At 42.9% G+C, this 25959-nt stretch overlaps 1 protein-coding gene across 4 annotated transcripts; it reads right to left on the bottom strand.

The window, feature by feature from the left end:
* Window positions 1-2097: 2097 nt before the first annotated feature.
* LOC121713023 (activin receptor type-2B-like) lies at window positions 2098-25959 on the bottom strand. Of its 4 annotated transcripts, none has more exons than XR_006032722.1 (12): window positions 25480-25959; window positions 22182-22389; window positions 21957-22066; window positions 20518-20669; window positions 18811-18954; window positions 18527-18670; window positions 12955-13100; window positions 12211-12325; window positions 10626-10764; window positions 9385-9515; window positions 4173-7611; window positions 2098-4125 (listed from the first exon to the last, which is right to left on the bottom strand). XR_006032722.1 is itself a non-coding variant. In XM_042097277.1 (12 exons), the coding sequence occupies exons 2-12, from the start codon at window positions 25529-25531 to the stop codon at window positions 7411-7413; spliced, it is 1542 nt and encodes a 513-aa protein (XP_041953211.1). In that variant the 5' UTR covers window positions 25532-25584; window positions 25710-25959; the 3' UTR covers window positions 2098-7410. The 4 variants fall into 4 exon arrangements, 1 of the variants encoding a protein (XP_041953211.1); XM_042097277.1 differs by having other exon boundaries at window positions 2098-7611; window positions 25480-25584; window positions 25710-25959; XR_006032728.1 differs by lacking the exon at window positions 2098-4125 and having other exon boundaries at window positions 4843-4864; window positions 5848-7611.

The following is a 25959-nucleotide window of genomic DNA, read 5'->3' as shown; positions in this document are numbered from 1 at the left end:
CACAGAGCAGGAGAGGAGAGAGAGAGGAAGGGGGAGGTGAAGTTAGAGAGGAAAAAGAGTGAGGGAGGGGAAATGAGAGAGACAGAGCAGAGTGGTGGGAGGAGCGAGAGAAAGACAGAAAGTGAGGGAGGGAGAGGGAGAGAGAGGAGAGGGTAGAATGAGAGAGAAACAGAGAGAAAGAGATTTACTGAGTGGTAGTGGGCAAACACATCACAGATGGTGTGGGGAGGTAGCATCTAATTACTTTTAGTGATGCTGGCTCTATCACCACAGCACAAAGACAGATTAAGCGAGAGAGAGAGCGAGCGAGAGAGAGAGAGAGAGAGAGAGAGAGAGAGAGAGAGAGAGAGAGAGAGCGAGAGAGCGAGAGAGAGAGAGAGACGTGATTTCCCATGTCTTATACATGTCTATAGTTCATTAAAGTATAGAATGTTTGTCAAGGTAGGTAAAATCCCACTCTCTCCAACAAAACAAATATCTCGCTTAGAGTTATCACATCACCCTCCCAGCTCTCTCTGACAAACCAAACAAGCAACAAAAAAAGCACAACATGCTTGAGAGGTAAAACATATAGCTCTGTGTGCTGTCCATCTGATCAATCTGATCACAAGACTGCAGCCTCAGACTGGGCTTTTCCCATAGACCCTCGGGACCAGAGCTGGTTTACCCACATCAGGGCTGCACTGGGAAACGCAGGAAAACTGACCACTGCTGCCCCCTAGTGGAATGTCAGCAACATCACAGCTTATATTTCACATCTGGGCCATGAAGAAAAAAGGAAAATTAAGTTATTAAGCACACTCTTTAAGATTAGTAAATGGAAATACAGGTGCATCTCAGAAAATTAGACTGAGCATAGACTGAGAGATTAAAGGCTCAGGAAACCATTGCTGGTGTTTTAAATGTGAGGTCTACATTTCTGTATTCTTTATTCTAATATTTTGAGATTCTGGGTTTTTGATTTCCATGAGCTGTAAACCATAATCATCACAATTAGAATAATCAAGATTAAAAAAAAAAAGGCTTGAAATATTTCACTTTATGTAATAAATCTAGATTATATGAAAGTTCCAAGTGTTTGAAATATATTACGGGAATGTTACACATTCTGACATGTTCAGGAGTTTCAGCAATGTGATGACCATAGATGGTAACAGTGAGCTTTGTGTGTGTATAAAAACAGGGAGGTCAACTAGTAACAGGAAGAAGCATCCCAGATCTCCTAGGGGGTAGGCCCTATATACTATGAAACAAAAAAGTGATAAGATGGACCTAAAGCCAGAGGAGCACTGACATTCATCAAGCAGAAGCAAGTTTGTGGCAATTCCCCTGCTGCTTGCCATCTTGTTTAGTTAAGCAGTGCTAAGCATAAGTAAATATAACCAATGCTAAAGTTAACTAAAACGAGGAATAAAAATTGGAATTGATCTTGATGCCTTAATTAAAAAAAAAGAGGAAAAAATCCAACCTTTAAGGACACCAATTTTGTGAATTAATAAGGTATCGTAAAATGTACACCCCTATGTTAAATTCCCATAGAGGCAGGCAGATTTTTATTTTTAAAAGGCCAGTTATTACATGGATCCAGGATACTATGCATCCTGATAAAGTTCCCTTGGCCTTAAAATAGCCCGACATCATATACCCTTCACCATACCTAGAGATTGGCATGGGGGTACTTTCCATAAGATCTCTCAATGAAAATCAAATCAGCTATTAGACTAACTGAAATAAAACTATTAATTAAGGCATTAAGATCAGTTTCCAAAAGATGATTTTTACTCCTCTTTTAGCATGGGTGTATTCACTTATGCTTAGCACTGTTTGTGTAATATCTACCATCTTCTATTATCCACCAATCTTGCTTTCTACTACACACCCTGTATCCTTGGTGTCCCGGGTACGCTGGCGACTATACGTCGCTCCATCCGGCATCATTTGTCGAGAGAGAGAGAGAGAGAGAGAGAGAGAGAGAGAGAGAGAGAGAGAGAGAGAGAGGCTGTGAAGAACAGAAGAGATGCTAATAAAGGCAACCTTGAACTGAATTGAGAGAGCGAGAGAGAGAGAGATGCTGGAGATGAACAGGCAGAATTGAAGTTTAACAGTCAAATAGTAGGTTTATTATTACAATACAAAACAAACTTGAGTACTTGGGGGAAAAACACAATAATTCATGAGCGTCCATAAGGTAAGAAGACTACATTCATTGAGTTTGTCTTAACAGTGGCAAAACCCTGCCACAGACTTAAAACAGGCGCCATCTTTCCATTATCTGGCCACAAAAATAGTTCAAAATAATATGAATAACAATAATAATAAAACAAAGTGATATCCATCCATGAATCCAGTCTTTATCACAAGGATACATTGATCACTGCTAACTACCACAGTTAAAATGATCATTAGGCAATTTATACGTTTTCCAAGGTTACAACAAAACCATGTTCCTGCCCAATCTACAGGTGACATCATTAGCAGGTTCTAAAGCATGTGAGAACAGGGCAGTGAGGCTAGTCCGGGCCACACCGGTACCACGTCCAATCCAACGTCACATCCCATCTCGGATTAACACCGATATCAAAGCTTCTCAGTGATGGCATCAAAACATGAAATCTCCATTTCTGCCCTTTTTTTTTTTTTAAACACTATTCACAGAATATAATACTCGTTATGTAGCATAATAATAGTAAAATGCATTCAAATGCAAAACCACTGTTCTACTACATTTCCCACATATTAGTTATAATCGCTCCTTATGTAACACTCCGATACTAAGAAACAAACTCCAAGAGGGAGAACCGAACTTGTCTGGCCAATCCTGATGAAGTTGAGATAATTCCCAGGACATTCTAACACCCTGAGGAAAAACAAACAAACAGACAAACAAACAAACAAGACAGACAGATAGCCAGACAGAGACAGACCTACTTTGACCAGGACTCTGTACACTGATGTCTGACTCGACTGCCAGCGCTTCCCCTCAGTGGGCTCAATACTGACTAAATGTGGACTCCAGAGCGCATGGAGTTGAACTGAGTGAGCTCTAAAACAGGTGTGAGTGCAGATACAATGCCCACACAGGAAGCTGAGGTAGCTAGGGACACCAGGGGTTCAGAGCAGAATGGAGGTGAAGTTGCACACAACACGCTGAGGTCACTTCCTATGGTGTGTGAGACTGCACAGCCAAGTGTGCTTGTGCCTTTGACATTTTCAGTGTTTTAAAAATACTTCAAATCCACCTGAGATCACTTATAAGATGGGTCAGATGCAAGTCACTGCAGCAGTTCAAATTCATCAGGAAATAATCTAATAATAAAAAATAAAACCCTCTAATGCTTACATTTAAAGTAAAGCTTCATTATGGTCACTGTATTAACTGTATTATAAAAGTCCCAAGGGCAGACCATCAACTTAAAAGTGTGTTCAATAAAATCTTAAACAAATTCAATATGTCACAACAGTTTAGAAGGAATCCATGACGTCAAAGTCTCCACATGTTGAATCTGAGCATTCTTGCCTCATTCCAGCCAGTACCAAACGATTCATTTCATACACTGTGAGAACAGCGATAGAGTTCTTACACTGCCCTCTACTGGAGACTAAACTACCAGCATAATCCTTAGTGTTCACCTTTATGGAAAGAGGTAGGGACCAGGCAGGGGATTCACATTGTTAATGGATATTTAGGTATAAATTCATTAAGAGATGACATGAGTAAAAAATAACAACATCAATACAAATAAACAAGTAGAACATTAGCTTTCAGTCAAGAAAAAACAGTCACCACAAATCATAAGGGACTGCCTGAGGTCATTGGTTATGTGGGAACAAAGAAACACAAACAAATAAACAAATAAACAAACAAACAATAAACACATATCAACGTAAACGACTAAAACCCGTACGAAGGAAGTAGTGTTGTGGATGCCAGCATAGCATATATTGCAATGTCCATTTGGGTATGAGCGAACTGACAACACTAGGAGTACCAAAAGCAGTGCCGTTTGTCAGGCTGTAATACATGCTTACTGGGCCACTACATTACAACGCCTTATCATTCCCCCTCCCCTTGTGGCACAGCTCCCCTCCCAGAACCAGCTCTGAAAACAGCTCAAAGCCCCAAACCTGAGTAAAACTTCAGCTCACTTCTGGAGAGAACGCACACCCCAAACCTGAGTAAAACTTCAGCTCACTTCTGGAGAGAACACACACCCCAAACCTGAGTAAAACTTCAGCTCACTTCTGGAGAGAACGCACACCCCATGACAGCTTAAGGGCACAAATGTGCCTTGCCAAAAAGAAAACAGGCCAACCAAGCCAGTCAGTCAGTATGGACAGAAAGCACGCACACGCACACACAGATTAGAAATGTCTGAAGAGGACCCATGTTCTCCAAGAGCTCCAGTTCCACTGCCCAGGGGACAGTCTTTGGAATAAACAGAGCATCCAGCTGCCCACAACACATGAGCAACCAGCAGGCAGTTCCGATTCTATCCATGAATGCTTAGTGAAACCAGGGATCGGAACAATTCTACTTTGGAAACCTCAGACGCTTTTTTTTTTTGAGGAGGAAATCGTACATTGCCTTAGAGGACACACCAAGCCCACACTGTAGTAAGTCACCAGTCACTCCTTATCCTGGGGGAGATGAAGGGTACCAGATCAAAAGCAAACATTAAAATAAATATGTTAAGATGGCAAATGCACTCATAACTCAGGATAGTAAGCACAGAGTCTGCAGATCACACAGCTTTCCGAACCATGATAAAGTAGATCAGCAAAGGAGTAGTGAAGGAGGGTACGTGGACAAAAAACCAGTGGCACAGCAGTCTCTTGTGCTTAACACACACACACACACACACAGCTGCCGGACTGTGAGCTAGTTTTGGCCCATCACTGGGCTAACAGTATCCCAGTTACACAAACACACACATTACACCTGGACGGTCAGTCCAATCTGACCCCCTGCTGGACAATCACCAGCCTAATGGTTACACAGAAGCTGGTTCTGGCAGTCTAACACCCCCACAGAGCTGCAGACGGCCTGGAGTGTTTTTGGCCCGGCTTCTGGAGCGAAGGCCTTTTCTCCCTGGTGCTGCTTCTGCATGTGGACCATCTTTGGCTGCTGGCAGGAGCACTGAGCCGGTGACGGACCCCCGGAGGTCCCCACACAATCATGATCCACGGGAGCTCCCCACACACTCATAATTTACAGTCCTAACATCCCCACAGCCGGAACCAGATATTCACTTATTACATGGGTAAATACTCATATCGGTCACGTGCCATGTCATTATGACCCTCTACGCAGCCTCTGATAACGTCTGCTATCTGCAGCCTGTAGCTGAGCCTAGCGGTACCCTGTTCTTACTGAATGCCAGATGAGGTAGGAGACAATCTTATCTTTTTAAATAAACCTTGACACTGAAATGAGTACCTGTGCAAAAGCATCCACTGTAGCAAGGAATGATCTCAAAAAGTCAAAACAGAAACAATTAATGCACAACTCCAACCATTATATAGAAAGAGAAAAACACAAAAAAAAAAACACAACAACAGCAACTAAAGGGTCATTAAAAGAGAGGGTGTGTACTGATAGCGTATTTCTCTTAGGAGTCTGTCCCTTTGCTGGGAGATGACCGTACGCCTGAGGCAGGAAGCCCCCAGCCTGTAAAGAGGCATTCCGTTTGAGTCCTGAGAGAAGATGTGCCGAAGCACACTGCCCCGCAAGCTTTGGGGCTGTTTTCACACCACACACAGAGATAAAATGAATCATTGACCTTTCCCAGACCTAACAAAATCTAGGTCTTGTGTGATAAAAATCCTATCATGCACTACTGTTTAAACACACACACACACACACATACAGAGGAAAACACAGTAGAAAAGTGATATTTGATTTCAACGTCTGAGGTACCGTCAGAGTAAAAAAGCTGCCTGCTAGGGGGGAGACTCCATGAGGCGAGATCGTCAGCGGGAGCACTGTGGCCAGACAAACAACGTTTCAGTGTATGTATATTTATGTAAGCCTTACGTATGGGGTAGGTCAATGCTGTATTGCTGATAGCAGACGAGTAGTTCTGGAAACACAAACACACACACACACACACACACACCTCTGTATGTGCAGAGGAACCATGACATCTGAGGGAGACCTGAGATTTGTTTAGACCCTGACCACTTATCCCTGCCCAGCCCCTCCCCTTCATGTGCCTGATTGGGCCGGTCTCCTCTACCAGCCCCTCCCCCTCCAGTCCTCCACCCAATCAGCTGCAGTCCAGTGCTGTGGCCTGTAGGGCCAAGCCTTTCAACATTGTGCCATTGAGAGGCCTCCATAAGTCCAGTAACTCATGGAACACATTCCCCTCCTAGACCTGCTCACCCCAGGAGTCTTCTCCTGCACGAGTCGTTAAGCAATTACCACACTCGAAACGAGGCAAATTAAGACTCGGTCTGCAGTGGTGCCGACAGAAGAGGCAGAGTCTGAGGAGTGAACCTTTCATGAAAGAATTAAAAAAGGACCTGAATATGTAACACAGCTCAAATTATCCCTGACAAAAGAAAAGAGAGCTGATTGGGCAAGAGAAAGAGAGAAAGAACGAAAGGAGGAAAGGGGGTGGTCACAATGCATTATGGGTAACAGTCTTCTCTAATCATCTAGAACGCCACAAACGTCATGGTAATATTTGGAGCGTCTGTGCAGACAGCAATACGGCAGGAGTGGAGGTACACCCGTCAAAACTATCAATACCAACAAAAACGACATCACAGCATCACTGGATAGAGACAAAAAGAGAGAGAGAGAAAAAAAAAAATTTGGGAACATGAGGTAACACATTAGTTTGAGTCCCTTTCTCAGCCTTTCTGCTCGGTCACAGAAAGATGACAGTTATGAGGTATTGTGTGTTGCAGTCCATCTTTCGCGCTCTCTTCAGCACTGACGTCACACTCGCAACATGGTCAACCCGCAAGAGAGGATGAAAAACAAGAGGTAATCTTTCGGAGGTAAAAAAAGTCAAAAAATGGTCATCCAGGGAAAAAAAATGTGGTGAAAGAAAGTTGAGGTAATGTATTCGAATCTCGCTCTCTCTCTCTCGCTTGTTCTCTGATCCCCAGCAGAGTCACAGGATGGTCACAAAGAGCTGAGGATGACAGGAGAAAGATGAGGTAATAGGTGAGTCTCTCCCTCTCTGTGGTGTAGTGAGCCTGAGTTGCATCCAGCACACAAAGAAAAAACAAAACATGAGACAAAAAAAAAAAAAATCAAAACCTGAAAACTGTGAGGTAAAATAGCAGCCATTTTCTTCCAAAAATAAAAAGGGGAGAATTTTCACTGAGATGGGAACAGACGACAGCCCTGCCTCTCTCTCCCTCACTCTGCATCTTCAGGTCAGGTGAGCGCTCGTCCTTTCAGGTGCTGGCCTCTTTGAGCGGAATGTCCAGGTTGGCCATGGAGGTGACAACGGAGAGCAGGTAGTCGGAGGTGGTGGTGTTGCTGCCTGTTGCACGGGCAACCTGGGCGATGCGCTCCTCCACGCAACCGGCTGAGAGCCGCGCTTCCGCATCGTGGTCCCAGCACTCCTCCACCGTCTCACACAGCTGCGCCAGGCCCTGAGGCAGGAAGTGACATGGGACAGGAGACACAGGACGTGACACGGGACAGTGGGACAAGGTAAGTGACAGCACATGGGATATAGGTGGTGACAAGGAAGGGAAAAAAAAAAAAAACATAAAATGGTAAAGGAATTACAGCAGCAACACCAGCAGAACCTGCACAACAATATATAAAGGAGGCAACACTATACTGATAACTAAAGAAATGTCTATGGCACATAATAGGGATGGGCATGATTAATCGACGATCGATAATTGATCATTAAGAATTTCATCGATCACGTTAATTTGTTGTCGATTAAACTAATGCAGGTTGCGTTCCATAGTGTGTCTTGAAGCAATGAAATAAATTTCACTGTGGCAGCAATTAAACACTATACCACCCGGGGACAATATTTGACGCTATAGGCTACTCAGTTACCTACAAATTTCGTTTTGATTTATGAAGAGTTCACGGTTAAGTGTGGCGTGGGACCATTTTATCAAAAAAAAAAAAGAAAAATTAAAAAAAGATAACGTTAGTTCACTGCAAACACTGCGATGTAATAATTACCTACCAGTAGGGCTATCAGTGCACAAGCAATAGAAGACATTGTTTCGATTTAACTCAATGAAATAAGAGCTCTTCTTAATATTTTATATTGTTGGTTGGTTTAATATCTTGTTGTCAACAAAAAGTCGTTGTCCTACACCATGGGTCTCCAACACGTCGCTCTCAAGCTCAGTCGCTTGCCATCCCCTTCTGAGCTTGCCGGCTGAAGCAGTAGGCCTAGGCTAGTGCTACATTTAAACACAATTTTTGCCGCAACTGGAGGCATTCCAGCCTACGAATTTAATAAAGTAAATCATGCAATTCAAACTGAATTTAGGCTACTTGGCTACGGAATAAGGTACAGCACAGCGCACGCTTTGAATGAATGAAAGCGGCTGCCTTGTCTCGCAATAAACAGCCAGTAAAGATCCAGACTCTTTCAACTACATGAAATGTAATAGTGAGCCATCAAATACCCCCCAGATTTCAGTGCTCATCAGTCCCAACATTGAGCAATATAAATCAAGCTGTCCAAAAGTAAATTAAATCCCAAACCAAACGGAAAATCTTCTGCTTTTGATAGCGGTATGCGCTCCAAACGAAACGCACAATAAAACGCACAAAAACGCAAAGGCCTGCTCAATATAGCCTACACCTGACCCAAATAAAGCCCTGTGCTTTGCACAGCCTAAGTAAATAAAAGACCCCGGCCATAATTTGAAGATTTAGGGTAGTTTTTTTTATTTTTATGAGGCTTTGTTAAATAGCCTTATTAATTGTAGGCTAATCTCTCACCCTCTTTCTCGACTCCGTGCCTTGGATAGTTTTGAGTTACATTTTGACAAAACCTGTCAGATCTAAGCATTATTATGTTTTTGGTTATTGTTTAACATGATTCTTTTTTAGAATTTATTATTTTCGAACAAACGAGGGTCTCTGTTTAATCGGAACGCCGGCTCACAGCTGTTTAGCCTAACCAAACGTCCAGTTTAACTGCCATAAATTATTCTTCTGATAAAGATCTAGGCGAGGAAAAACACACTGTATTTTTGTATTTTCATTGCATTTTTACATTTATAAAAAGTTAAATAAATAATGAATTTTAATATAGGCCTAGAAATATGAATGATTAATCGATAGTCGATCGTTAATTCTACCGACGATCGACTAAGAAAATTTAATCGAATGCCCATCCCTAGCACATAACGCAACATAATGTACTATGAGCAGCTCCAGACCTGGTGTTTGAGCCAGCAGTCCCTGAAGAGGGGCCTCAGCTTCTTATGCACCACCACCTCCTGCAGGTCTTCCAGAGACGGGTGCTGCCCCAGGTGCTCCTCAAACGGCAGCGCATACTCCTCCACAGGGCCTACACACACAGACACACAGACACATGTGTCAGCAAACATGGATGCAATACACACACACAAACACAAGTAAACAAGAACAAACTCAAGACATATCTGTTGACATACAAATCTCTTCCCATTTAGCACACTTCCAATGTTTAAACAACAACATGTTTAGAGTTAAAGTTGAATGGCACTTCTCCAAAGCGACAAAACTCGTACTGCATTAAACCCAGGCCGACCAACTGTCAGGAGGGGACACTCCGTCCCTTGCCCCCCTCTTTCTCACACACACACACACACACCAGTGTTTCCCATACATTGACTAATCTGTGGCGGGGCGCCACGAAATCAAAATCGGCCGCCACAGATTAATATTCTATGTTTAATTTAATTTAAATTAAATATAAGATCAAATCCTTGCATTGCCATTGAGCTGCGCTTTTTACGCACACAGCCTTTCCTTACCCCGCCCGCTGCCCCTCCTCTGCATGTGCATTTAACAAAATATTCACGATTGTTGAAGGATTGTTATTGCCACATAGAAGCATCGCATAGAAGATGTCTGGCTAAATTGCTATTAAACCCGCTTAGCATCGTGACCATGCTGCGCAAATTTGCTCAAAACTGCTGCATTGAAGTTAACTCTGCTAAGGTCTTATCACAACATAGTAGGCTACATTGAAGAGACTAAACTAAGTTAAGTTATGCAATCAAGCAGTATCTCAAAGCTAATGTTAGAATACTCTTTGGATGTCGAATTTAGCATGCTTAGCCTACTTACAGCTGCTTGTCAATTTCGTTGAAGGGCTCATTTTATTGACTCCGACACTGAATGTTTGCAAAATCCCGATGTAAATGGAAAAGTGTTTTCCAAAATTCAAAAGTGCTTGTCCCAAGGAGAAGTACGAAGCTTTATTTTAACTATGTAGAAAACGTTATGAATTGCATCCACACATCAGCAGCCTTTTAACTGTTTCACGAATGTCTTAAAGTGACAGGCACTCAATTAGACCTATACACTACCAAGACGATCTTAATACCCCCCCCCGTTGTCCAAGTCAGCTACCGCCACAAATTTAATCCAATTCTGTGGGAAACACTGCACACACAAACATTCCCTCCCTCACCGTCAGTGGCGGTGCAGCGCGAGATGACCTCCCAGATCACCAGGCCCAGGGCGTACATGTCGATGCGCAGGAAGGCGTCCCTCTGGAAGTTAATGGCCCCCTCCAACACCTCAGGAGCCATGTAGCGCCTCGTGCCCACCTGGGCCAGGAAGAGAAAGAGTGACGAAGAGAAATGGGTAGAATACACTGATTAGGTATATGCCTACCATAGCCATAGAGTTTGTTTGTTTGTTTGCTTAATTTAAGGCCATTTCAGCAACCAAGGCTATTTAATGGCCAGAGCATTGTGTGTTATAGAAACTCAAATATGTTTCTTAAAATCTATGCTAATAAGATATTCTAAAACCTTCAAAAGGTGGGACCTTACTAAAAACAACAGCTATAGAATTTTGATGATAAAATTGTTGTCTTTTGGTTTTCAAGGGCAACAGATCAAAATATGGCTCACTGACAGGGGCGTTTTGCAAAATTGGCATAATGGAGGATCTTCCCATAGCCATAAAGCACATACCTGCAAACTCAGAAGGGATGCAAAAAGGTAACAGGTCTGGGGGTCTGCTCTATGATCTATAAAAAGCACTGGTGTTGATAGAAACAGACTGTGGATGTCAATTTTCTGGTCTCTATTCTAACATGTCTGGTCTTTTATTACCTCTTTTCAATCCATTATTATTTGATTTAATTTTCTCTTGTGAAGATGTTTTGTTATGTCAGTATGGCTTAGGCTCCTTTCATGATGGCTAGCCTACATATCCCAACTAACATAGCCTACATATCCCCATCTCAGCGATAGGTGTGCCATGTCCGTCTGAAAGCCTAGGTCTCGCTTATTTGCGCGCTAATAATTATGTGCCTTAAGAATTATGATCAAATTATGATCATGAACAGCTCAAAATATTTTTCAGATTTATTGCAAAAAGCTACATTTGGCCTTGGAAAGGTCTGCGCTCCCTAAGAACACTTAACCATCAGGGACACATGGAAAATATAATGCTAACTGAAATAACTCATGAACTAGCAATAACTTTCCAAGACAACAATTAGGCCGACGCAAATTCACAATCGCACTCAGGGGAGATTCTTTTTGTTTCGCAAAGCAATTCAAAACGGCCAGGTGCGGGAATGTGAATTTGCGAGTAACACTTGTTAAGCTCAACTCAGCAAGTCTTTCATTCAACCCATCGAGGGCAGAAGAAAAGTAGCCCAACAACGTGATGTTTTACCTCGAGTCTAATGCCAGAGATACACTTTAGGGAGTTTGTTAGCCAACATTTTGTTCTTTTCCTCAATCATATTGGTGCTGCAGGCAGGCTATGCGTAACAAAGTGAGAGAGATAGAGCCCTCTCAGAAACCACGGATAGGCCAATCATGTCTGCATGCCTGTCATTCTCTGTCTATGCACCACCTCCCCCCCCCCTCGCCCTCCCCCGAAAAAAATGTTTTCATGGAAAACGGCGAAATTCACCGAAAAGCGACTAGCTTCCAGGTATGATATTAACTATGTGTATGGTTATTAGCATGTGGATGTAAGTGTGTGTATAGCCATTGGAGTGTGGATGTGAGTGTGTGTATACGCGCGTTTACCTGTCCATGCGTGTCTCCAGGTGGTTTCCCCGGCTCAAAGCGGACGGCGAGTCCAAAGTCAGCAATCACTGCTGTGAGGTCAGTCTTCAGCAGCACATTCTTGCTCTTGAAGTCCCTGCAACAATACGCACAACCCCTGCGTAAGACTTTGGTGCTTTGGTGTGTGTGTGTGTGTGTGCTCTAGCTGGTTTAGGCTCATACTGTCTGTATTGCATGTCTCGTTTGAGTGTGTGAGAGAGAGTGTTCCTGTGTGCTATAGCTGGTTTGGGCTCATCCTGTCTGTTGGGTGAGTGAGTGAGTGAGAGAGAGTGTTCCTGTGTGCTATAGCTGGTTTGGTCTCATCCTGTCTGTTGGGTGAGTGAGTGAGTGAGAGAGAGTGTTCCTGTGTGCTATAGCTGGTTTGGGCTCATCCTGTCTGTTTATTGTGTGTGTGTGTGTGAGAGAGAGAGAGAGTGAGCGAGAATGAGAGAGTGAGCGAGTACCTGTGTGCTATAGCTGATTTGGGCTCATCCTGTCTGTTTTGTGTGTGTGTGTGTGTGTGTGTGTGTGTGTGTGTGTGTGTGTGTGTGTGTGTGTGTGTGAGAGAGAGAGAGAATGAGCGAGAATGAGAGAGTGAGCGAGTACCTGTGTGCTATAGCTGATTTGAGCTCATCCTGTCTGTTTAGAGTGAGTGAGTGAGTGAGTGAGTGAGTGAGTGAGTGAGTGAGTGAGTGAGTGAGTGAGTGAGTGAGTGAGTGAGTGTACCTGTGTGCTATAGCTGGTTTGGGCTCATCCTGTCTGTAGGGCATGTCCTCGTGTAGGTAGGCCAAGCCTTTGCACATGCTCTCTAAGATCAAACATAGATCCGGCCAGCTCACTGCATTCCCCTTCAGATAGTCCATCAGAGAGCCCTACACACACACACACACACACACACACACACACACGAGGTGTGAATCTTCACTTGCCCTTATAAGTCGCACCTGACTATAAGTCGACAACCAGCCAAACTATGAACAAAAGTATGACTTATAGTCCGGAAAATACAGTAATTTAACATGTTGTTAAATGTCAATTCCTGCTGTCTGGCATGAACCAAAGTAACATTACCGTCTACAGCTGGGAGAGGGCGCTCTAGGCTTGTGACTCGCTGGCTTGTCATGTTAATTTAGCCTATTCAGCTAATTGCTAGCATCTAGCTAACAAATTACACAGCAAAGGACAATGGCAGTTCAAACGAGGGTAAGCAAACAAACGTCTAGTCATCGTTAATATTCCACATCTGGCAGAAAGGAGACATCATAACAAACTGTGCAACCAGGAACTGACATTTTTATTTCCCTGTCACCAAGCTAACCAACATCAAGCTGGCTAAATAGTGTAGCTGATTAACGTAACATCAAGCTGGTTAAATAGTGTACCGGTGTTACGTTAACATACCTACTGGACACCTATTTAGCCTGTTGTTCTGTGTGCTTTTGTGTAGTTGAATAACTTGATTAAATGTCTGTTCTTGGTTCTTGGATTTCTTGGTTCTTGGATTTCGTGAAATAAATTTCTAAATAAATGCGACTTACAGTCCAGTGCGACTTATATATGTTTTTTTTCCCTCTTCATGTCGCATTTTTTGACTGATGCGACTTATACTCCGGAGCGACTTATAGTACGGAAAATATGGTAGGCTAAATCTACCGCTCTTTTGCTACATGATAAAATATTATCAGATGAGTGACAGAAGCATCAAACATTTGACCAGCAGACCCATATGAGAAACGCTGCTCTGGTTCCTCTGGTAGCCTGCGGTAGATGATGTGAAAAAAGTGAGTCGCCGAAAAGCATCCCTGATAATTAGACCCTCTCAGAGCACCCCGCCCCCCCCCCAAAAAAAAACAAAAAAACATTTGAATCTGCACTATTCACACAAATCACCCAAACTGACGTAAAAAAAAAGCAGGAGGCGACACACTGTTTGCATCCCTGTGATGTTGTGTAGCCTCTTTGCATTGTAACCAAATTAGGCACATAATATAGCCTGGCTAGCGCCACCACTTCTCAATGAGACGTGGTCTGGGAACCAAACGTTCATTTTCTCGTATTTGAAAAAAATGCTCAGATCCGTTTATTGGGTGCCATGGATGTCTATCAAATGCGTCTGTGCATAGCTCATCATCGTCTTGCTTTCCCCCGTTCTGTGATTGGTTACCTATCTCAGGCGAAAATTTGCTCCATGGTCTCCAGGCTGCCTTAGCAGCGTGAATCAAATCGCGCGCAAGGCAGCATGGGAACACCCAGGCTACACATAATATGAATTCTGTTCTAAAACAAAATATAGCACGCAACAGCTACCTCAATATCAACATATATCAGCATCAGCAAGAGTGACATGACACGGTCATAACGCTAACACTAACGGTGGGTTTCCACACAGCGAAACACCTCACGAATTTCGGCCAGCGAAATTTCGCATCAGGGGCGTGACGGCCAAACTGCTAACCTTTTGACTGCAGTGTCCAGCCAGTGGTGGCAAGCGAGCTAATTAGGCTAATCAGCTAGTTCAAACGTTTAAGTACTTAATGAAGATATCCAGGAGTTTTTATGCCTCGACTAAGTTGATGTTGCCTATAAACAACAATTCTTGTTCATTGAAACAACAAGGTCAAATATAGCTGCAAGCAGCAATGAGGGGGCCAAGCAGTTAAGCAGGAGTTGGGATTGGATTGGATTGGACTGGACTTGACTGTGTTAGATTGGATCGGACTTGATTGGATTGGACTGGACTGGATTTGAAGGTCACCAAATTTATTGTGTGTCCTCAAGATGTACTCCTAAGTCCACATACCAAGTTTGGTTTAAATCCGTGAAAGTGTTGATAATTATAGCACCCCTAGTGGTGAAAGCACACCAAATGAATTGTGCATCCTCAGGATGTAGTCCAAAGTCCACATACCAAGTTTGGTTGCGATAGGTGAAAGTGTTGCTAATCATAGAGCCCCTAGTGGTCAAATGTCACCAAATGTATTGTGGGTCCTTAGGATGTGTTTACTAATCAACGTATCAAGTTTGGTGTCGATACGTAAAAGTCTTCCTAATTATAGCGCCCCTAGTGGTCAAAGTATACCAAATGTATTGTGTGTCCTCAGGATCAGTTCCCGAGTCCATGTACCAAGTTTGGTTTTGATAGATAAAGGCGTTGCTGAGATGAGCTAATTTCCTGTATCTCTAGCGCCCCCCTAGTGGTCGAAGGTCACCAAATGTATTGTGTATCTTCAGAATGGGGTCTCAAGTCCATGTACCAAGTTTGGTTTCAATATGTGTAAGCATTGCTGAGATATGAGCCTACTTCCTGTGATTATAGCGCCACACAGTGGTCAAAATTTACCAAATTTCTTGAGCCTCCTCCTAATTGGGTTCTGAGCCCAGGTAACAAGTTTGGTTTTGATATGTGAAAGCATTACTGACATATCCCTTCACTTCCTGTTTGGTGGCTTCGCCGCCAATTTTGTATGGCTGTTACGGGTGAACGGTTTTAGGTTTGAAGACAAAAAGGGATAACTTTTTTGAGGCTTGGACTGAAGATTATGTGTGTCAAGTTTGGTGTCAATCGGACAAACTTTGTGACCTGTGAAAACTTTTAGGTGTTTTTTATTAAATCCAATATGGCGGCCGAATCAATTAGGATGACCTCACAGTTTTGCTTGGGTCAGCCTAAAGACCTCCGACTGTGTTAACAGACCCCACTAGTACATTTTAATTCCAAACACAACAGCAGCTACAGGCCAAAACACATTGTTCCTAATTGCAGCGCCCCCTAGAGGTCAAAGGTCACTAAAGTATTTGAACATCCTCCTGATGGAGTCATGAGTCTACGTACTAAGTTTGGTTATGATACATGAAATGGTTGCGGAGATATGAGCTCACTTCCTGTTTGGCGGCTTCACCACAAATTTCGATTGGCTGTTACGGGAGAGCGGTTTTAGTTTCACTTTAGATAAAATCCAAAATGGCGGAAAATCCATCATGGCGGAAAATGACGTCATAGGGTGCGTTGAACTCGGCATGGGCCAAGGATTCCAACAATACCTCATTTTTGAACGCACGTCCAACTTTGGCCTGTTGGTGGCGTTAGAGCTTGTCATGGCAACCCAACGTTGTTACAACGTTGTAGTCACAAATCCACGTACCAAGTTTGGTGTCGATACGAGAAAGTGTTGATAATTATAGTGCCTCTAGTGGTCAAATGTCACTAAATATATTGAGCGTCTTCAGGATGTGGTCCCGAGTCCTTGTACCAAGTTTGGTGTCGATACGACAAAGTGTCGCAAATTATAGCCGCCCTAGTGGTTGAAGGTCACCAAATTTATTTTGTGTCCTCAGGATAAGGTTCCAAGTCCATATACTATGTTTGGTTTCAATACGTGAAAGCATTACTGAAATATGAGCCCACTTCCTGTGATAATAGCGCCACCTAGTGGTCAAAGGTCATCACATTTATTGAGCTTCTTCCTAATTGGGTCCTGAGACCATGTACTGAGTTTGGTGTTGATACACGAAAGTCTTGCTGAGATCACTTCACTTCCTGTTTGGCGGCTTCACCGCCAAACTTGATTGGTCATGACGGGTGATGGGTTTTGAATATGGCTCCAAAAAGCAATGCATTTGTGAGTCATGGTCTGAAGATCATCTGCGTCAAGTTTCGTGAAAATCGGATAAACTTTGTGACCTTTGATGCCTTTTAAGTGTTTTTCATGACATCCAATATGGCAGTTGGATCATTTATGTTGACGTCACATGTTGGCCTGTGGCGGCCTAAGGACCTCTCAAGGTATTAACAGATATTACTAATATGCTTTAATTCCAAACACATGACCCGTTACAGGCTAAAACGTAATTTTGCTAATTATAGCGCCACCTATAGATCAAAAGTCATCAAATTTAATGAGCCTCCTCCTAATTGGGTCCTGAGACCCTGTACCGAGTTTGGTGTTGATACGCGAAAGCCTTGCTGAGATCACTTCACTTCCTGTTTGGCGGTGAAGCCGCCAAACAGGAAGTGAAGTGATCTCAGCAAGCTTGATTGGTCATGACGGGTGATGGGTTTTGAATATGGCTCCAAAAAGCAATGCATTTGTGAGTCATGGTCTGAAGATCATCTGCGTCAAGTTTCGTGAAAATCGGACAAACTTTGATGCCTTTTAAGTGTTTTTGATGACATCCAATATGGCGGAAGATCCAAGATGGCAGAAATTGACGTCATGGGGTGCGTCGAGTTCGGTCTCATCCAAGGATTCCAAATATACCTTAATGTTCAAAATGTGGTGTACGGTAAGTGCATAGATGTAATACAACATTTTAAATGTTGGTGGCGCTAGAGCACTCCAGGTGCAGACATCAAACTTTCTGAAATTAAACATATGCCTGTAACGAATCAATGTGCCAAATTTCTCAACTTTTTACTGTATGGTTCAATGGCAAATGAGTGTTTTGTTATAATAATAATAATAAGAATACGTAGAATCACTATGGGTTGCCTCGCAGCTTCGCTGCTTGGCCCCCAATAATAGGAAAACGTAGAAACACAATGGGTGCCTTCGCTGCTTGGCCCCCAATAAGACATAATATATGTCATACCTGTGTTGCAGCATGTAGCCTAGCTGTCTAGTTAGGTTTACAATGCAATCCAATGTACGAACATGCTAGCAGTTCGCCTGTCAGCTAGCTAAAAAGTTTGAGTGTTTAAACCAACATATATAGTGGTCTATTTAGTGGTGTATGTGCTCTGACTAAGTTTGTGTGTCATATAAACCGCAATTCGTGTTGATACAAGTGCCAATGTTCGTGTAGAAACATTTTAAATCACATACAAATTTTCGTGTTACAGCTCAGGTAGTCTCCACCATCTTGGTCAGACTTTTTTCTAACTCCCGCCTCCAAACAAACACGCGGACCTGATTGGTCTTCGAATGGTCCTCATTTAAAGTTAAACTTTCGCCAACTTTGTTTCGCCTGCCTCGGCAATTCGCCCTCATTTCGCCCAATCAGGGCGAATTTCGTCTCCATTCAACCTCAATGAGAGCGACGCAAAATTTTGTCATGACAAAACCCGACACTTGACAGAAGCGAGTGACAGAAACGTTATGTCATAAACGTTTATGACACATTCATGACAGTGTCATGTCACTCTTCTGTAAATACCTTCAAGTAAAGTGTAACCCTATTAACTTAACTTGAGACAAAGACTTCAATACACAAGTTTCAAAACTTTTCTAGGTCTGGAAAACAAACACAAACCCACCGAGTGGTGTATGAGCATTATAATCAGCGTAGTGACAACTCTCACCCTTTCGTGGAACTCAGTGATGAGCCAGAGTTCCATCTGCAGGTTGGTTCCGCGCTTCTCCGCAGCGATGAAGTGAAGCAGGTTCTCATGGCCCATGCCAGGGGTCAAGAAGATGTCCCGCTCGTTCTGCCATGACTGCTTATCCTGGACACACACATACACAGAAATCAGGATTAAGAGCCACTTGCAATGCGTACTGGTATTAGAGGTACATTATTTAGACATTTGTTCATTCCAATCCTCTGGAACAAGACAAATACACACACGTTCCGTCATCGCCCTACCTGAATGGGGAAAATTTTGACGGCCACATGCTCGTTCATGAGCTGGGCCTTCCATACACAGCCAAAGCGCCCCCTGGCTTTGACCTCTAACAACTGCAGTGGCTTCAGGCTGTCAAGCGGTGAGGTAGACTGGGGACCAGGATCCTATGAGCAGGGCAGAGGGGATAGATGAGAGGATAGGGAATGAGCAGAGAAGAGGATAGTACAAAAGAGAGGATAGAGAAGAGGGGAGAGAGGATAGGAGAAAAGAAAGTCTCAGAATTACTTAGCAGTAAATATTCTAACCAAACCCAATTGCCCGAGTCCAATTAAACCCAACCGAGCAGCACCTAAAACATTATTATTATCATTATACTCATTATCAAACCCAACTCCAGTCTGGTGTCACAATACCAAGATAATGACTATTTCTATGACTAGAATATGCCATCAGCGATTAAGGAAACCTGTTATTTTCAAATACTGACTTCACAGACAACAATGGTATATTCACAATTTAAACTTTCACTTTTCACGGTCCGAAAAAACTGTTTATATTTTGAGTTTGTGTTTTGGCTTGCTACACCTCCCTCCGCCAAGTTTACCAATCATGCAGCTATTAGTAATGTGACCTTCAGTTTGCAAGATAAATCAAGACAGCACACAGAGTTCAGTAGATGGTCCTAGACATATATTTGCAGATGAATGCCATTAATTTGTTTTTTAAATATTGGATTTTATGAAAGCTAGCCAGAAAAAGACACTACATTCTAAAAAAGTCCTACAACTGAAGTCTGAAGTGTAAGCAAGCTACCTGCTCTGCATTGAGCTAATAGCAGCGACTGGTTGTTGAGCCGTCTCCCTTCAACACAAGCATAGGCTACCCCCGAAACCCATTGCCAAGCTTTGACTAACAGAAGCATAGATATCATCAGCAAACAGTGGTTTCAGGATATCAAGCTATATTTTGGTCACCTATGCCTTCAGATAACACTGACAAGAGATAGTTCATATGTGCTAGTTTGCTAACATCAAAACAACAGTAACAGAGCACTAGCTTATGTTTTTGTAGCGGTAGCTATCTACCTGGATATTAGCATGGTTTTATTTTAGTTAGCCTAATAGCTGGTTTGATTTGCAGAGAGATGATCTTATAGAAAGTACCCCATGCCAATCGTGAGATATGGTGATATGTGATGACGTAAGTATAAGTATAAGTATATATACACTCTTTGGTCTCTGCATTTATCCCAATCCGTGAATTATCAATCAATCACAATCCCAATCAGTGAAACACACTCAGCACACAGTGAACACACAGTGAGGTGAAGCACACACTAATCCCGGCGCAGTGAGAATGGAATGTGGAGTATGAATTGATTTATTGGCGGACATTACACATGGCACCTTTAAAGGTTGGATTTTTCCTCTTTTTCAATTTAATTCCTCTTTTTAGTCAACTTTAGCATGTGTATGTACAGGGTATGTAAACTTATAAGCACAAATGTAACTTTGGTGTGAAAATATATAATTAGTCCTCACTTTATTTTTTAATTCATTTTACCTAAGCCTATCAACAATAATGGACAGGACTCATAACAGGCCCGTCCTCCATGGTAGGCTATCAGCAGCAACAAAATGGGATGGCAACATAATCACATTACAGCTAAGCTGTCTTGTGATGAAAGTCGTAAAAGGGCATTCTGCAGTCTCTGGTCGCCGGCTCACCTCGCTGAGGTCCACGTGTCCGTAGGGGGGCTTGCGCTGGCGGTACAGCCACCCCCCCAGCAGCAGCAGCAGGCAGAGCAGACACAACGGCAGCAGGGAGTACACCAGCACACTCAGCACCGAGGGAGGGGGCGGGGGAGGGCGGATCTTCACTGCAAGAGTGAAAGAGAAATACATTATTACACACAACACACTCCACCAATGTCAGGAATGACTGAGAAGGGCAGACAGACACAGTCAAATCAAGAAAGAAAGACACACACACACACTAAAAACATTTAGGGAGTGGTCAGACCTTCACTGTTCGCAGCTTCCTGTAAATACCACATGGCTAGGTTAATGTCATTATTGACACAAGTCATAGATATTAGAAAGCTAGAAACCCCATTGTCCGTTGAGTTCTATTAGGTGGCATACGTCAACACGGCCGCCTTATTGCTGGGGGCAACACCTTACTGTCTATGGGCTACACTTCCTGGCAATCAGAGACACCTGTCTAACTTCCAATCAGCGACACCTGTTTTCTCCAATGGCCTCCAGTGATTTACCACTCGATTGCCCCCACTAAGATGGCAGCGCTATTTACGTACGTTCTGGAGCCCAACGCAGTATCTAACTTTCTAATATCTATGGACACAATGACCAGTGCAGTGTTTCCCACAGAATTGGATTCAATTTGTGGCGGTAGCGGACTTGGACAACGGGTGGGGGTGGGGGGGGGGGGGCAGAGTGTATAGGTCTAATTGAGTGCCTGTCACTGCTGATGTGTGGATGCAATTCATAACGTTTTCTACATAGTTAAAATAAAGGTTCATACTTCTCCTTGGGACAAGCACTTTTGAATTTTGGAAAACACTTTTCCATTTACATCGGGATTTTGCAAACATTCAGTGTCAGAGTCAATAAAATGCTAAATTCGACATCCAAACAGTATTCTAACGTTAGCTTTGAGATACTGCTTGATTGCATAACTTAACTTAGTAGGCTACATTGAAGAGACTAAACTATGTTGTGATAAGATCTTAGCAGAGTTAACTTCAATGCAGCAGTTTTGAACAAATTTGCGCAGCATGGTCACGATGCTAAGCGGATTTAATAGCAATTTAGCCAGACGTCTTCTATGCAATGCTTCTATGTGGCAACAACAATCCTTCAACAATCGTGAATATTTTGTTAAATGCACAGGCAGAGGAGGGGCGGGGGGCTACGAGAGAGAGCGGGACGGGACAAGGAAAGGCTGCGTGCGTAAAAAGCGCATCTTAATGGCAATGCAAGGATTTGATCTTATATTTAATTTAAATTAAATTAAATTAAATATAGAATATTTATGTGTGGCGGCCGATATTTATTTCGTGGCGCCCCGCCACAGATTAGTCAATGCATGGGAAACACTGCAGTGTGAGCCTAACTGCAGAGTTGAGGTGAGTGGCGGGTGTTACCTGCAGGTGCGATGGCCTCCGGCAGGTGAGTGAACTTGTCATTGCAGTAGTTTCCCTCGCAGCAGCAGAAAAACACCTGGGGGTTCTCCTCCGTAGCCACGCATTCCTGCCTGCACATCAACAGCCAATCACACGGTCAATACAATAGCCAATCACACGGTCAGTACAACAGCAGCAATTGTGTGATCAGTAAAAGTGTGCTTTGAGCAGTAAGGTCTCCGTTACCTGTCGTAGCAGTTGAAGTCGTCGAGCCAGCAGCCCTTCTTGACGAGGCGGATGGTTCCGGAGGAGTTGAGCCAGGAGGCGTAGCAGTGCAGCCGTTTGTCCTTCTCGCCCTCACAGCGCTCCAGCCCGCTCTGATTGGTTCGCTCCGTCCGCCAGTTATCATTGTAGAACACACACTCCCGAGTCTCCACTTCCCCCTGACTGAGCCCTGCAGGAGAACACACACATAGCAATAAGTTAAACAAACAAACAAACTGAAAGACAGACAGAATGAAAGAAAAGAAAGAAATACAGAAAGAAAGAAATTGTCTCTGACAAAGCCAGCATGAAGTATGGCACAGTGTACCCAGGGGCGGACTTACCATTAGGCAAAGGTAGGCAATTGCCTGGGCCCCCAATAAATCCTCCCCCTCCCAAATAAATAAATAAATAAATAAATAAATAAATAAATAAATGCATAGGCTATATACTCATAAATATTGTTAAGCTTACATTGTAACTGCATGTTTTAATCGTACTTCTAAGCAATCAAAAAACAGGTTGAACAGAGACGTACGTTGTGGTAAAAAGCTAATTCAAAGTTACCCTTACGGTTAGAATAACAGAAAAATTTAAGAGGAAACCAAAAAATACATTGTCACACTGCCTAAACTGAATGACCATTTACTTTATGATGACACCTCCAGTGGAGGTTGACAACAATGTTAACATCGACGATGGCGTGTCAAATCAGATTTGTTGCTGCACCATCTGCAGATTTTGTTAAAACCTTGTCTAGGTAAAATGGGTAAAAAGTGCAGAAAAAATGACATTAAGGGTAGGCTAGTATAAACTTGTTTTTGTACACATTTGGTATCAATCCTTATTTTTTGACAAAATTGGTGCCATGTGGATACAAAAAATGAGTTTACAAGAGCCTCAATATGACCAGTTTTACACTTTGTTTTCCATATCTAGGGCCTTATTATATAACTAATGGCCATGCAGTATCATTGTAGAACACACACTCCTGAGTCTCCACGTCAAACGTCTAACGGTCCAGTCATACTGAGAACATGTTTGTCTTCCACCCTACAAAGTTTAGGCAGGCTAGGAATAATACTTAATGCCCAAACATGGCCTCCAATTCAGGCATTTCTGAGAGTGTAAAATGATACAATAAAGGGTGAAAAAATTAATGAAAACATTGGAATTTAACCAAACATATTTTACAGGTCTTTTCGGACCCAAGTCTGAACAAAATCTGAGACTGTGCAGCAACCATTTTTCTGGATATTGTCTGATTTGACATAGAAAGACACTACTTATCATACTGTTAAACTACTTATACTACTGTTATCATATTGTATGACTGCTGGCATAGGCCTACTGTATGACACTAATTGCTTGGTGGTTATAAGTAGCCCGTCTGATGTAATTTCAGAAATATAAACATATTTGGCATTTTGGTTTACACCAAACTGAAACTTCATGCATTGTCTTCATTTGGTGCAAGGTTAGGCTATATATTGACAGATGCACTAGGGGTAGCCCTTCCTGTATTTCTGTATTAAAAGAACGGATGTGGAGGGCCCCCGGTGGCTGTGCCTTGGGCCCCCAAATTGCTCCGCCCCGGAGTGTACCCATGTAAACTATTGTTCATGTGTGTAATGTGTTGAGCGTGTGCCCCACTAAGATAATAGGCTACTTTCATTAATAAGCCCAAAACAAGTCAAATAACAGAATTTCTTATTCCATCATCCATTATGATCATTGCTGACAAACTGTAACAGCTCTGCTCTATCTAATCCACAAAAAGGGGCCACTGTGTTAATTAAGGCTTTGAACAATCGTTCACAACACAAACAAACTCCATGATGGTCAACGATGGCTTTGGTTGTTGCAGCCGATGCACACAGAAGTTGGCTTGATTAAATTATTCTGTAGTGGTCATTGGGTCTAGAATTTAGAATGCTATAAGTATAAGTATATATACTCTTTTGATCCCGTGAGGGAAATTTGGTCTCTGCATTTATCCTAATCGGTGAATTAGTGACACACACACAGCACACAGTGTACACACAGTGAGGTGAAGCACACACTAATCCCGGCGCAGTGAGCTGCCTGCTACAGCGGCACTCGGGGAGCAGTGAGGGGTTAGGTGCCTTGCTCAAGGGCACTTCAGCCGCGCCTACTGGTCGGGGTTCGAACCGGCAACCCTCCGGTTACAGGTCCGAAGTGCTAACCAGTAGGCTGCCCCAGTACAGCTGTAATAGTACAGCTGAATTGAATTCTTGAATTTCCCCTTGGGGATCAATAAAGTATCTAAGTATCTATCTATCTATCTATCTATCTATCTATCTGAGGAAGGTAAACCTTTACTAGAGTAAGGTAATAATTCTGACTAAAATGTATCTTTTCCAGGGGTGAAACAAAAACAATTGCCAAAATAAGGCTACATGCCATTCTTTATTCTACCACATTAAAAAGTAGGCTTTGTTTATAATCTAGGCCTATGCTGTGCAACAATATTCGAAGTGAAAGTTGAGATGGTACATTTCCAGCTGTATTCAAAGTGGAGAGGGTACACTTTTAGGCTGCTCACAACTGAAATGAGAAGAGGTCAACCATTAAAACGCACAACTTTTTCTATTGATAATATTGGCATAGCTAGAATGAGGGTGCTATATAGGCAGCCTTTATGTCAAAACACTGATCCTTCCAGCACACTGCAGCGGTATCGTTGTTCCATAAGTTGACGGTTCTCCAACAAGCTAAACAGTTACACAGCATGCTAGTTGTCGATACGTGAGTGAGATGACGGGATAACGGTTAGCTGCTACTGTTTAAAATGGAAAAAGCAAGAATGGATCAAGAGGAGAGAAAGCATAACTAACTGATGTCCCAGGTCCCACACAAAGATACACTACGAATCTAAGTGCTGAAATGATAACGTCATGCATGACCAATTCATCAGACGAGATAACAATGAGGTGGGTGGGTTGTTGGCCAGCTATCCTCGCTAGCTTGTTGTTTAACGTTAGCTAGATTCCAGCTAGCAGGAATCTATGTGTAAGTCCGACTTAGTTATAGTAACTAATACCTGCTGTTGTATGCAATAATGCAGAGGCGCAATTAACGTGAAGTCTGGTTTGTTTTCATTCTTAATATAGCGTTACGTTTCATGTTACACTTAGCAAACCATACAAATTATTATCTCAGATCCCTCTGTTGGCTCATCAATTGACTCCATGGCCACCAGCAAGCTGATGTTGGATGCCAGGAACAAATCACTTCCAATGCTACACGCTAAACTTACCTGTGCAGAAAGTTCCCCAAACGAGTGCAAAAGTCAGCCAGGGATCACACATATTCCTTCAGTGAGGGCGACGCGTGGCAGCTTGGTTTCCTTTAGTCGGGTTTCCTTTGCAAACATTTAAAGAGGTAGTTAGCCCCCTACACGCGAGCTAAACAGGGGACCCAGCGGGCCTCCGGCTGTGACTGTGCTAAGCTAGCACTATGCTTTTAGCTAACTGTTGGATAACTTACAGCGAGTTTATCAATAGCCACTGGTCCAAACAATTGCACGGGTTGAGCTGCTGGAGCAATTCGAAAAGCAACGACTTGACAGGAACACGTGAGATTTCATGTCTACGAAACAAAGTTTGATCTTTCACAGAAAAACGACGCCAACTTGTCGGGCACCCATTTTCCCCTTTTATCTATAAAAACATACCGGACTTCCATTCCCTAGGTGCTACACGAGTAGGTGGCTCCGTTCAAAATGGCTCCACCTCCA

Source organism: Alosa sapidissima, chromosome 1 (assembly GCF_018492685.1).
Source record: "Alosa sapidissima isolate fAloSap1 chromosome 1, fAloSap1.pri, whole genome shotgun sequence".
NCBI lineage: Eukaryota > Metazoa > Chordata > Actinopteri > Clupeiformes > Clupeidae > Alosa > Alosa sapidissima.
This window is presented reverse-complemented; position numbering and strand designations above follow the sequence as displayed.

Bases quoted from the DNA above. Each gene is read 5' to 3' on its own strand.
- LOC121713023 (XM_042097277.1), bottom strand. From the start codon at position 25,531: ATGTGTGATCCCTGGCTGACTTTTGCACTCGTTTGGGGAACTTTCTGC. The intron at 18,955-20,517 runs GTGAGCCGGCGA...CCCTGCTCATAG, and splicing joins GACACGTGGACCTCAGCGAG to GATCCTGGTCCCCAGTCTAC. The intron at 18,671-18,810 runs GTAGGGCGATGA...GTGTGTGTCCAG, and splicing joins TCAAAATTTTCCCCATTCAG to GATAAGCAGTCATGGCAGAA.